At 46.5% G+C, this 14,138-nt stretch overlaps 1 protein-coding gene across 6 annotated transcripts in view; it reads right to left on the bottom strand.

Annotated features, from left to right (window-relative positions):
• Window positions 1-14,138, bottom strand: part of LOC127002817 (ankyrin repeat and LEM domain-containing protein 1-like) — a 48,574-nt gene that overhangs the window by 19,742 nt on the left and 14,694 nt on the right. For all 6 annotated transcript variants that reach the window (XM_050869038.1, XM_050869037.1, XM_050869033.1 and 3 more), the window contains one exon: window positions 2,617-2,721. In XM_050869038.1, coding sequence (XP_050724995.1) covers window positions 2,617-2,721 — 105 coding nt within the window. The remainder of the gene's footprint in view (window positions 1-2,616; window positions 2,722-14,138) is intronic.

Raw genomic sequence — 14,138 nt, forward strand, 5'->3', positions numbered from 1 at the left:
TTCTACTTACAAGGCTGACACCTGACCTTGACTTTTTTCAGCTTGGCATAGCTTATTCATACAAGGCTGCCTCTAAGTTTGACTCTCCTCAGCTTGGCATGGCTTCTACTTCCAAGGCTGAATGTAAGCTTGACTCTCCTCAGCTTGGAATGACTTCTACTCACAAAACCGACTCTAAGCTAAATTCTCCTCAACTTGTCATGGCTTCTACTCACTAGGCTGACCCTAAGCTTGACTCTCCTCAGCTTTACATGGCTTCTACTCTCAAGGCTGAATCTAATGTCCGTATGCTTAAACACGAAATGTGTCACTTCACAAAAGTGTTACCGGTACACTCCACATGTGGATTACTCAAATTTTTCGTATGCTTAAAGCTGCAAATTGTGTCGCGTGACACTTTCAGAATTGTGTACAACAATTTGTGAAACGCGGCAAAGTTGGTACCTCTGTTTGTGTTTGTTTACATCTTTCTGGCTTTCCACGTGTTTCCCTGATCTGTCTGAAAATTTCTGAATAATGGATAAAGCCAGTTATTCGACCAAAAGAGAGCAAAACTTGTTGCTCGAATTATATGAAGCCAGGAAAGACATTCTGGGAGACAAAAAGACCGAGTTTTCCATGAAAGGAAAGCTCAAGAAGGCAGAGGCTTGGCAGTCTATTGCAACAGAATACAATGCTGCTGGACTTGGACCCCAGAAGAATATTGCCCAGCTGAAGCGGATGTGGCAACACATGAAAGGAAGATGAGTTCTTTTCGGTAATGTTGTAGTTCAGCTTAACACATCAGAAAGAAGGAATTTCACCCCTAGGGTATACTCAGGAGACATATTATTGTTGGCCAAGGTTGGTTTGATTAAATAAAGTGATTTAAATTGATTTGAATCAGAGTAGAGAAATCATGATTTAAATAAAAAATATATATATATTGATTTAAAATGATTTGACTATATTCTTTTTGGGGATCTATGGGGGCACAGCCTTCCTAACTAGGCTACAATATTCAGTTTATTTTCTTTTGGGGGTCCAGTGGGAGCTGTGCCTCTTGTGGTGTTTGCTTTCCCCATAAAAAAAACTCTTTCCCACCAGTACCCCATGCTTTATCCATTGGGAAATAGAAATAAGAATAGATGTCCTGTCATAACTGTAAGTTTACGGCTACTGGATCCATATTATGCCTGTCACAATGCAAGACACCTAAGTATTTGGAAGTGAAATTTTTGTGTGTGGAGCTAAACTACCATAAGAAGAATATAAGAACATTGGGAGACTGCAAGAGGCCGAGTGCCCTACACAGGGCAGCTCCAGATTCCCCCCACTACCACCTGTGAACATATGAACGCAAGGGGTCTGCAAGAAGCCCACTGGCGTATACTTGGAAGCCCCTGTCCACCTACCGCGAGTGGCAGTGCAGCTCCTATCATCCGCCTCCCCAAGCCCATCTAATCTCCTGAATGCAGTAATCCTGCCCCATCCAGCTACCACACGGCCACCCAGCCCATTACACTTGTCATCTACCCCGTATCCCACCTACTACTTCCTACCAAATCTTTTCATCCATAAACTTATCTAACATCCTCGTCCATGTAGCTATCAAGTCTACTTGATAGTAGACCCTTTTCAGGCTATAAATATGCTTTCCTTATTCCAAGTAGGTATGAATATATAAGAAAAGAGTAAAATATGCTTGTCGTCTACTCACCTTGCTCGAGGTTTCTTGTGAACTTGTGGTCTTGTATTTTGTTGAGAAGATTCACGGTGTTTAAACCGATGTTTGCGCTGTCACTTTTTTCCATAAAAGTATTTAACATTACGTTTGTACCCTCCACATACTGATTGAGTCATATATACCTGCAATCAAAGGCTGTATTGCAACGTGCAACGCAAATTTTTGAAAATTCTGAAATGTGTAACGCAGAGTGGACAGGGTAGGGGCGGTTCACTTTCCGATACACATTTGTTCCAATAATGTGTACGGCTGAGGGGCGAATTTGTGTAGCACAAGGCTGCGTGACAAAAATGTGTAATCTATTTTGCGTTTAAGCATACAGTTTTGATGTGTAATGCACTTTTTCCTCTACACATTTGTCTAAGCTTACGGCCATAAGCTTGACTCTCCTTAGCTTGGCATGTCTTCTACTCACAAGACTGACTTTTAAGCTTGACTCTAATCAGCTTGGAGCGGCTTCTACTTATAAGGCTGAATCTAAGTTTGACTCCTCAGCTTGGCATGGCTTCTACTTAAAAGTCTAACTCTAAGCTAGACTCTCCTAAGCTTGGCATGGCTTCTACTCACAAGACTGATTCTAAGTTTGGCTCTCCTATGCTTGTCATTGCTTCTACAATACTTAACAGGCCGACTTTTAAGCTCCACTCTCCTCACTCCGGCATGGCTTCTACTCACAAGGCTGACTAAGTTTGACTCTCCTCAGCTTGGCATGGCTTCTACTCACAAGGCTGACTCCTAAGCTTGCCTCTAAGCTTGGCAAGGCTTCTACTCACAAAGCTGACTCTTAAGCTTGGCATGGCTTCTACTAACAAGGCTGACTCTTAATCTTGACTCAGCTTTGGATTTTTTCCACTTATATAAGTGACTCAAGTTGATATATTTTCACTCACCAATCTTGGGGCTGAGGTCAAGGCCGCCCATCGCCCCCCGCAGCTCGTCACGACTCATGGTTTGTGTTGGCAGTGACGCTTTGCCCGAGTTGTCTTGGGAATCCTCTGAAAGAAAGCAGAATGGAAATGATTAAAGGCACGGAAAGAACTCCCCTCAGGTTATCAAGGTTTCTGCTTACAAGGTTGACTCCTCAGCTTAACATGTTTTTTTCTCACAAGGTTGACTCTCCTCAACTTAGCATGGTTTCTACTTACTAGGTTGAATCATTTAAGCATGGGATGGCTACTACTTACAAAGTTGATTCTCCTCAGCTTGAAACGGTTTTACTCACAAGGCTGATTTTAAGCTTGACTCTCCTCAGCTTGGCATGGTTTCTACTCACAAGTCTGACTCTAAGCTTGATGATGATTATTGGGGCGTTCTGTACATGACACCGCAAGTGCGGGGTCATATGGCGCCGAATCTAATACATAATAAATTATATTATAAAACTATATATAACCAGTGAAAAATAAAAGTATGATAAAAAACAACAATAAAAGGTCAATAAAACCTACAGGAGGTTGAGGACACCAGCCTCCTGTAGGAAGCCATAAACGTCATGTCCCGGGAAGAGTGCCTTCTCCTCCAGCACCAGAGAGAGAGATAAACTCCCATCTCTGCCCCGACACCGGGAGAGGTACTGCTCTCGTAGGTCCCCCAGACTGGGGCGCTCGACCAGCAAGTGCCAAACAGTTTGGGGGACCAAACAATCATCACAGTAGGGCTGAACTCCCCGGGACACATGGAAGCCATGTGTGTATCTATGTATCTAGTGTGACCTACCCTAAGGCGGGCCAGGACAGTCTCCCTCTTACGACTTCTTATATGGAAATACGACCAGGAACGCACAGCCCTGGTTATGACTTCCCCCATCTTTCTCGTGGTAATCACAGCCGTCCACCTGTGCTGCCACACCCTCTGGAGTGCAGACCGCACGGTGAGATGCAAGTCCCTAAATGGAAGAGCGCACTATGAGGGAGGGCGAGAAGCCGCGACCCGCGCCTCCTCATCGGCCTCCTCATTACCACGCACAGAGACGTGGGCAGGTACCCAACAGAAGGTCACCTGATGCCCATACCTTTTTGCTAAAACTAGCCAACTAGAAATTTCTAAAACTATAGGGAGGGTGCTTCTAAAATTTTTCATTGCGAACAGGGCTGCCTGTGAGTCAGTGTAGACAGTAAAGTATCGACAAGTAAAGTGAGGATGGTGCGCATTACTAAAGGAATGGCAGATAATTATTTGTAAAAATTGAAGCGATAGTGGTCAAAGTTCAAGAACAAGGGAAGTCTGGAAAGACAGCTCCAAATCCAACGCCAGCATCGGATTTGGAGCCGTCCGTGTATACTGGTACAGATGTGGCGTGACTAGCTGTGTGGGACAGGAACAGCTGTCGAGCAGTTCCCGCTGAGATGCTTGCTTTGTTGAAGTTGAAGTACCGGCAGAAATGTGTATTTGGGAACTCCCACGGTGTGATTGGGGGTATCTGATAAACTGCTATAGGGAAGTATGGTAGTGAGAGGTCCCCAATGGCATTCCGGACACGGAACCCAAAGGGGCGAGGTAGGAGAGGCTTGTTTCTATATATTGTATCTGTATTGGTGTTTAGGGTAACGATGTAGGCAGGATTGTTAGGTTGGCGTTGTAGTTTATATCAGTACTTAATTAAAAGTCCATCTCTATGTAAGTCCAAAGGTGGCGATCCCACGTCATCTAGAATGCTTGATATAAGGGATGATCTAAAGGCACCTGTTGACAGTCGAACTGCAGCGTGATGGACTGCATCAAGTGTGTGGAGGAGGATAGTCTCGACTCGACGAGTGCCTGTTAACGGCGCAGGAGTATTGTGCGGTCAGCGGCCCATGAAGTGCATGACAGAACACGAAAGAGATCGAGCGACCTCATACACTTTGTTTTTAAGGTTTTTAGGTGCGGAAGCCATGTAAGGCGCCTGTCGAAGACGAGTCATAAGAACATAAGAACATAAGAACGCAGGAGTCTACAAGAGGCCGGTAGGCCTGTACGAGGCAGCTCCTTTGACCCTAAGCTCCCGTGTATCTAACCCCACCTAATATCGCTGTCCATGAATTTATCTAGTCTATTTTTGAATGTGACAATTGTATTGGCACTCACCACATGACTGCTAAGCCCATTCCACTCATCCACAACCCTATTAGTAAACCAATTTTTGCCTATGTCCCTGTTGAATCTGAATTTATCCAGTTTAAACCCATTACTTCGTGTCCTACCCGGTTCTCTTACCAACACAACCTTATGAATGTCTCCCTTATTAAAGCCCTTCATCCATTTATAAACCTCGATCATGTCTCCACGCACCCTTCGCCTTTCCAGAGAATGCAAGTTTAACTGTTTGAGTCTTTCCTCGTATGGCAAGTTTCTCAACCCCTGAATTATCTTAGTCATCCTCCTCTGCACCGATTCTAACATTTTGATATCCATTCTATAGTAAGGTGACCAGAACTGATCCGCATAGTCAAGATGAGGTCTAACTAATGCTAAATATAGTTTGAGGAAGACTTCGGGGCTTCTGTTGCTTACGCTCCTTGAAATAAATCTCCTTGAAATAGAACCAGAAGGACCTTGTTTGCTCGATTTCTAGCTTGAATGCATTGTGCCCTTGGACGGAGATCAGAGCTCACTATGACCCCTAAATCCCTCTCGCACCCAGACCTGCTTATGAGAGTGTCATTTAAGCAATAGTTATGTGAGGGGTTGTTCCTACCTACACTCAGAATACTGCACTTCCCTACATTGAACTCCATCTGCCATTTATCCGCCCAGTCATACAATCTGTTGAGTTCACCTTGGAGAATACTAGCGTCCCGATCCGACACAATTACTCTACCGATCTTGGTATCATCTGCAAATTTACTAACATCACTACTAATTCCTGTATCTAAGTCATTGATATAAATAATAAACAAAAAAGGACCTAATACCGAACCATGTGGGACCCCACTCGTAACACATCCCCAGTCAGATCTTTTACCATTGATTTACACTCTTTGTTTCCTATTGCTAAGCCACGCCCTGACCCAGTTTAAAACTTTACCCTCTACTCCGTGAGCCTGTAATTTAAGCAACAGTCGTTGGTGAGGAACTTTGTCAAACGCTTTACTAAAATCAAGATAGATTACATCACAATTTTCATCTCTGTCAACCGCCTCAAATACTTTATTGTTGAAGGACAAGAGATTGGTGAGGCATGACCTACCTTTTGTGAACCCATGCTGCGAGTCGTGAATTAAGCTATGTTTCTCTAAATGCTCCCGAATGTTCCTGGCTATTATGGACTCCAGCATCTTGCCTATAACCGATGTTAAGCTAATTGGGCGATAGTTTGAAGCAACTGACCTGTCCCCCTTTTTAAAAATCGGCGTCACATTAGGCTTGGCACATAGCCAGTATTTACCGACATCTTAAAGATGTCGGTTAGTGGGTCACTGAGTACATCACCTAATTCCTTTAATACCCTCGGAAATATCCCGTCAGGACCTGGCGACTTGTTCTTCTTAAGCTTATCTATCTCATCCTGAACTACTTGCCTGGTAATGATTATATCCCTCAATTTGTCGCCATCCCCGCCCTCGTACACCTGAACTCTTTCCGGTATAGTCGTTCGATCCTCCTGTGTGAATACTGAAAGGAAGTAGTCGTTCAACAATGTGCTCATATTTTCGTAATTTTCTACTAGCTCCCCTGTGTTTGTTTTCAGCGGTCCAATTTTCTCCCGTGTTTTTGTTCTATACATCTGAAAGAAGCCCTTAGGATTACTCTTCGCCTCATTTGCAACTTTGATCTCATAATTCCTTTTTCTATCTTGGTGTTTTTCTTAACTAATCTAGATAGTTCGACGTACCGGCCCCTGAGATGTGTTTCACCATTCTTTATTTTCTGATAAATTCCCTTCTTTAACCCAATCTCGTGTTTTAGTCCACGAGTCATCCACTTAGGATCATTGTTTTCTTTTCTAAGTGTTCGCTGTGGTAAATGCTGTCCTTGCCCCTCTACTATTACTCTAACTAAGTTATTGTAAGACATTTCTACCTGGTTCTCCTGGCTCTCCAATCCGCAGTTCTGGCCCTCATGAATCCCTAAATTATCCCAGTTTACCCCTTCAAGATGTCTTCGAAGCCCCTCGTAATTTGCTCTTCTGAAATCTGGCACTAACACTGGGTTTGGTTCGCGGGTTACCGCCCAGTCTAAGCTAAAACGAACCGTTCTGTGGTCACTATTTCCTAACTCTCCGCCCACCTCCAACTCACGCAGCAAGTTCCCATTATTGGTTAGGACTAAGTCTAATATGTTATCTCCTCTGGTAGGTTCAGTAACTACCTGCTTAAGGAAATTGTCTTGTATAACTTCAAGAAAGTCCTCGGCTTCCAGGTCACCCACTAGGTTTTCCCAGTCTATATTCCTATAATTAAAGTCCCCCATTACGCAGACATTTCTACTCATACTCGCCCTGCCAATCTCCTGTAGTAATATACTCGTGTCCTGCCTGTTAAGGTTGGGTGGCCTGTACATAACTCCTAGAGTTAGTTTTTCTTTCCCTTTGTAAACGTCCACCCAAACTGATTCTGAATCCATGTTAGTTTTGACTGAATTGTTAACTAAACATTTAAGTGAGTCTTTAACATATAGCGCAACTCCACCTCCCTTTCTGCCCCTTCTGTCTTTGTGAAACATCTGATAACCCGTTATTTCAAATTCTGATCTAAATTTTCTATTAGTGTCTATCCATGTCTCAGTGATCGCTATTATGTCAAAATTTTCTGAATAAGCTTCACTCCTTAGTAAGTCTATCTTGTTTCTGAGGCTCCTGCTGTTAGTATAGAAGATTCTTAGCCCGTCCTCTGTTACCCCCCTAGAATTACTTCTAAGCTGCCTGGTTATATTATGAGCTAGATGTCCCCTCCCATTGCTCCCATTACTCCTCCCCCCCTCGCCTATACTAAAAAATCCCTCAGGGTACCAAGTGCTCGCTCAAGGGAGTCTGAGAGAGCCTCAACACCCTTGAACGTCAAGTGTATCCCGTCACGGGTGTAGAGGTCCCAATTGTCGACGAACAGCCACCCATTGCGCCCGCAGTGCTCAGCAAGTCTGCTGTTCACTGCTATCACCCTGGACAGCCATCCATCGCCAACGCCCCTCCTTGGCAGGACGCCACACACTACTGGCGACCCACCAGCGTCACGTATCCTGCCTAACAATTCTCTAAAACGCCTGAGAAGGTCCTCGCTTGGAACACGAGAAACGTCGTTTCCGCCACAGCTGAGAAAGACAATGGGGTTCGATCCCTCGCTTGCCATATACGCCTCAATCCTGTCTGATATATGGCCCACCCCTGCCCCTGGGAAACACACCCTCGTCATGTTCTTATCCTTGGAGCAAAAATACCTGTTAACATAACGAACCTGACTATCACCAACAACAAGAACCCGACGGTCAGAAGAGGGGCCAGGAGGGGTGGGTGAAGGGGGGAGGGGAGAGCAGGAAGGGAGGGGAGGGACCTGCTGTGAAGAACGAGGAGAAATTGTGGAAGAGGTGGAAGGTGGAAAGGAGGAGGAAGAGGAGGAGGAGGAGGAGGTGGAGGTAGAGGAGGAGGAGGAAGAGGAAGAAGGAGTAGGAGAAAGGGAGGGTGAGGTGGTGGAGGGAGGAACGGACGAGGAGAGGGAGGAGGAAGACGGGGAAAGGGAAGGTCAGGGACAGGTGTTGGAGGGAGGGACGAGCGAGGAGGCGGAGGACAAGGAGGAGAAAGAGGGAGAGGAGGAGGAGAGTGGGCGGGAAGAGGGGAGAGGGGGGACGGAAGAGGAAGGCGAGGCGGAGGAGGAGGAGGAGGAGGAGGAGGAGGAGGAAGGAGGAGGAGGTGAAAGGGAGAGTGAGGTGGGGGAGGGAGGAACGGACGAGGAGAGGGAGGAGGAAGAGGGGGAAAGGGAAGGTGAAGGACAGGTGTGGGAGGGAGGGACGAGCGAAGAGGCGGATGACATGGAGGAGAAAGAGGGAGAGGAGGAGGAGGAGGGTGGGCGGGAAGAGGGGAGAGGGGGGACGGAAGAGGAAGGCGAGGAGGAGGAGGAGGAAGAGGAGGAAGAAGGGGAGAAGGAGGGGTGGGAAGCGGGGAGAGCGGAGATGGTCGAGGAGGAGGAGGATGGGAGGGGCTGCTGTGTGGGAGAAGACAATACTGGAGTGGAGGAGGACGAGGAAGAAGAGGAAGAGGAAGAGGAAGGGGAAGAGGAGGAGGCGGGGCTTGTTGCTGCTGCACTAACTAGTAAGTCTACCTGGGCGGCGAGAGTCGTAACCCTATTCTCTAACACTATGATCCTCTGATCATCCTTCTGAGTCTTAACGCAGAGCTTACAAACGTCCTTGGAAAGAAAGTACTGCTTGGCCATGCGAAGGCCACACCCAGAACAGCGCTTGAGGGACGTCATGGTGAAGATATGGGCGAGGCAAGACGGAAACAATTAGGCGCGTTAAGACGATAACAAAGTACGCAGCTGCGGTGAGGTCGTCAGGTCAAATCTCTGGGCAAAAATGTGTATCTAGGAAAACAAACCAACAGCTGCTGTGAGGTCGCAGTCAGGTCAATTCCCCGGGGAAAAGGGTGTGTCTCGGGTAAAAAGGCGCGGTTATTTCTACCCACCAAGACAAAACAAAGGCTAATATTAATATACTGAGAAATCACTTACGTAAAGAGGATAATAACTGTGTTCACTAAGTTTGCGCGGAAAGTGGATTATCTTATGTTTTGTGTGGACTTAGAAATTAACGTAGCTTGGCGCGCCTGATTCACGTAGTCCTATTATCACAGCACAGTAAAGTATCCTAATAATAGAAGGAGAAGAAAACACAAAAGCAATATAAAAAACACAAAAGTAATATAAAACCGTGTAGCACTGGGTTGGCGTGAAAGAATGTTGAATTTAGTGTAGATGTGAGAAGCTTAATACACTTGTCCTAGGAGTAACTGTGGATCACTATCTAACTAAGTAAACACTAAATCAGAACACTTAGCGGTCTGTAGTAGAAGGCAGGGTAATCCTCCTGGTTTTGTAGTCCTCCAGTACAGCAGCAGTTCACAGAAGCACAGAACGAATCACACCGCAAAAGCAGAGGAAAGTAGAGGAAAGAGCGAGTTGGCTCCACACAGCAGCGGGGCAAAGTCACGTGTGAACCCAAGGAAGGTCGCGCGCTGACTGAACTTGTGTTCTTCCGCAACAGGTAGACGTGATCCGCACATTATGAGATCAGGGTCTGGATGGTGGCCGTTCAGGCGGCAAAAGTGGATGGCAACCGACTTGGATGGTGAGAATTGGAAGCCGTGTTTCTCCGCCCATCTGGGTGTCCTGTCGATGGCATTTTGCAGTCTTCGCTCTGCGGTGGATATCCAAGACACCGAGAACCAGATTGCCAGGTCATCGACGTTGAGGGAGGACGACACCCCCTCAGGGAGCGATGTTGTAATATCATTTGTAGGAAGTAGTTAGGAAGACACCTACCAAAACGGGCGTAAGCCACTTCCGGTGAGGAATATATGAGAAGTGAGGAGGGAGCTGAAGCCCTCCCATGCCCTCACATTCCGTTTTCCTGTTGTCTCATCAACACTTGAGAGTAGTTCAGCATGCTCTCTAAAAGCAGATCCTCTCTTTCCACACCACATTACATTCACACAACATACACACCTTTTCCCAAAATTTGAAATTCAAAATGGCGCACCAACGCAAAGCCTCGGAGTCCCCGCCTGGTGTGTGTGTGTGGGGGGGGGGGGGAAGCACAAATTCCCCCAGTGAGGACTCCCTATCTGGCTGCCGACTTCAGAAGTGTCGTGATATCTCCTCGAACCTCTTTCTTATCATTTTTTGCAACATTCGCGGTCTTCGTTCTAATTTTCATTCTGCGGAGCACCATCTCTCCTCCTCTAAACACTCCGATGCTCTTTTATCCTTAGAATCTTCGATTTGTAGGGCGTTTGTCAATAAAACATTCGCCTGCGCCAGAACGGGCTGGGCCGACCAACAGGCCCCACCGGGAAGAAGCCATGGGCCGACCATCATGCTTCACCGGGAAGAATCCTACCGGCGCAATAGGCCGCGACGTAAAAAAAAAATAAATAAATAAAAAAATAAAAAATAAATAAAAAAAAAATCATCAGGTGACTTGTGTTTTTCGATTTGGAGAAGGCGTATGACACAGCTTGGTGTCATGGAAGCTTGCTTAGTTTATTTGAATTTGGTCTTCGTGGTCGACTCCCTATATTTATTCGGCAGTTCTTATCTCGTCGTCTTTTACGGGTTCGGGTTGGGAGTGTTTTATCCGAGGCTTGTTCACTTGAGAATGGTGTGCCACAGGGAAGTATTCTCAGTGTTACGCTCTTTGCTGTGGCCATCAATGGTGTTATTAATGTCCTCCCTGATGGCGTCCATATTTCCCTCTATGTGGACGACCTCTCCATTTCCTTCTCAGCTGCACGGATGTTGCTGATTGAACGGAAGCTACAATTAGCAATTAAGATGGTTTCCCTTTGGGCTACTGAAAGCGGATTTCGGTTTTCTGCCTCCAAGACAGTAGCCATGAATTTTTGTAGACTCCGCGGTGTTCATCCGGACCCTGATTTGTACCTTGCAAATCGACGCATCTCATGCGTGGAGACGACTCGTTATCTTGGACTTGTTTTTGACAGCCGTCTCACCCGGGTGCCTCATCTTCGTTCTGTTAGGGCGGCTTGTCAAAAAGCCTTATCCCTCCTTCGGGTTTTGGCCCGTACTTCTTGGGGTGCCGATAGGGACACTCGTCCTTTCGAAGTTGGAGTATGGTTGTGAGGTCTATTCGTCTGCTACGGAGGCTCGCCTACGCGTTCTGGACTCCGTACACCATGTCGGGGTTCGATTGGCAACCGGTGCCTTTCGGTCTTCCCCAATTCCTAGTCTCCTAGTGGATGTTGGCGTCCTGCCTCTGGATTTGAGGCGCCAGTCCTCGTTGCTGCGATGTTGGTTCCGGATCCAGCGCCTTCCTGAGTCTGTTCCCTGCCGATCGATCTTGCAGGACTCCCGTTCGCCTGCGTTTACTGCCCGCCCTAGATTCCCCAGACCGTTTGGGTCTCGGGCAGCGTCTCTCGTGGCGGCACTGCCTGTCCCTCCTGTTCTTGTATGCCCTTATCGGTTACCTAAGGTTGGGTACTGACAATTTCCCGGGGTATCCGTCTGTCCCCCTATCATAGAGAGTAGGAGGGATTTGCCACCTATTGTGTCTCGTGTCTTATTTTTGGAACACTCTTCTAGTCACTCTTGATTCCATCCCTGTGTTTACAGACGGCTTTAAATCTGATGCTGGTGTAGATTTTAGTGTGGTGTTCCCCTCCTTCTGCCGGGGATGTAGTCTTCCGAACGTTGCTTCGGTGTTCACTGCAGAGCTTTCAGCTATAGTTCTTACTTTACGGATTATTTTTACACCTCCAGTCGCCTCTTTTAATATTTTTAGCGATTCTCGTAGCGTTCTTTCGGCTTTACATTTCCGTGCTCCCTCTGTTAGTTATCTTGTTTTATCCGCCCTAGAGTGGCTGTATTTGCTCGGCAACAGAGGATACCGTGGTGGGTTTTGTTGGGTCACTGGATACGTCGGTGTTGCCGGGAATGAACGGGCTGATGAACTTGCTCGGGAGGCAGCAGCTCGAGTTGCCGTCCCTTGCCCTGTCCCATGTACAGACGTCTTTCCTGCGATTCGTGAGGCGGTTCTTGCTAGTTGGCAGGAAAGGTGGAATACGCAGGGTGCGACCTCGAAAATGGGCGAGCTTACCAGGAGTGTGTCCCATCCCTGGTCATATACCAATATCCGAGACCGTCGCTCCCAGACAGCTTTCTCACCCATGGGTACTTGATGTCCGGAGATTATCAGCCGTACTATGACGACTGTTTGGTTCCTCTTACTGTGAGGCACTTGCTGGTAGAGTGCCCGAGTTTGGTCGACCTAAGAAACCGTTTCCTTTACCGATGCCGTAGTGCGGACGGTGTGTTTAGTCCTTGTCGGGTGCTTAGCCCTAAGTGTCTCTCTCCGGGTTTTAACGTGCTTCAATTTCTAGAGGAGGCTTACCTCCTCCGTTTATTGTAATGCCCTTGGCGGTTTTCTTTTACGTGTGTTGTTTTAGCAATCCCTTTTTCATGTCCTATTTTTAGATAACTTTCATTTGGTTTGTTTTTAGTTGACTGGTTGCGGCGCTATATGACCCTGGCTGTTGCGGTGTCTAACCTCAATCACTCACTTACTCCTCCTCTAAACCTCACCTTCTCTTCCTCACCGAAAAAAGGTTTCTGAGGCTACTGACAGCAATCTCTACTCTGTTCCCTCCTACTATCTCTAACCTAAATTTCAATCCAAAGCTGGATGTTGCGTACCGACCTTGACTCGTCAGAATTTTTTCACCATCTGGCTAAGACTCCATTATTATTCTATTACTAAATACATCTGTGTTGTTTATCTCTCATCTAACTCCACTAACTATGTAAAATTCTTTAACTACTTGAACTCTAAAGTGGAGCACATCTTGACCCACTCTTCATTCGCTTTAATCTCCATCTTGGGAGATTTCAATGTTCACCACCAGCTTTGGCTTTCATCTTTTTTCACTGACCAGCCTGGTGAACAAGCCGACAACTTCGCTATCCTCAAAGATCTAGAGCAGCTGGTTCAGCACCCTACACGTATTCCCGACCGTCTTGGAGACATGCCCAACATACTAGACCTCTTCCTTACCTCTAACCCTACTGCTTACTCTGTCAAACTGTTCTCTCCGTTGGGCTCCTCCGCTCACAACCTTATTTATGTATCCTGTCCTATCGCTCCTGTAAATCCTTTGGACCTACCGAAGAGGCGATGCTTCTGGCATTTTGCTTCAGCTCTGTGGGACGACCTGAGGATGTACTTTTCCGATTTCTCGTGAAATGATTACTGCTTCCACGACAGCGCATCACCGAGGTGTTTGTCTCCGGAATGTAAACACACATTTCACGTACTTTCTCTATCCCTCATGCTAAAAAGACTTGGTTTAATTACGCTTGTTTACGTGCTGTCAAAGATAGAGAGGAACCTCACAAAAGGTATCAGAGCCTTCGAACTCCCGCTAACCATGATCTTTACATTTCTGCCCGAAATCGTGCCAGATGTATTTTTCGCCTTCCAAAAGCGCTTTCATCCATAGTAAATGTCAAAACCTTGCTTTCTTTAATTCTTCCAGAGACTTCTGGCACCTAGCCAAAAATATCTCCTTCAATTTCACTTATTCTTCTTTCCCTCCTCTCCTTAACCCTGACGGCAGCACCGCTGTCTTATTTATCTCTAACGCTGAACTCTCCTCTCAAACTGTCTGTAACAATTCCACTCTGGACGATTCTGCGCATATTCTTCCTACTCATCCCCCCTCTGACTCCTTTATGCCTGTTATTAAAGTTCATAAGAATGATGTTTT

This window comes from Eriocheir sinensis, chromosome 24, assembly GCF_024679095.1.
Source record: "Eriocheir sinensis breed Jianghai 21 chromosome 24, ASM2467909v1, whole genome shotgun sequence".
Taxonomy (NCBI): Eukaryota; Metazoa; Arthropoda; class Malacostraca; order Decapoda; family Varunidae; genus Eriocheir; species Eriocheir sinensis.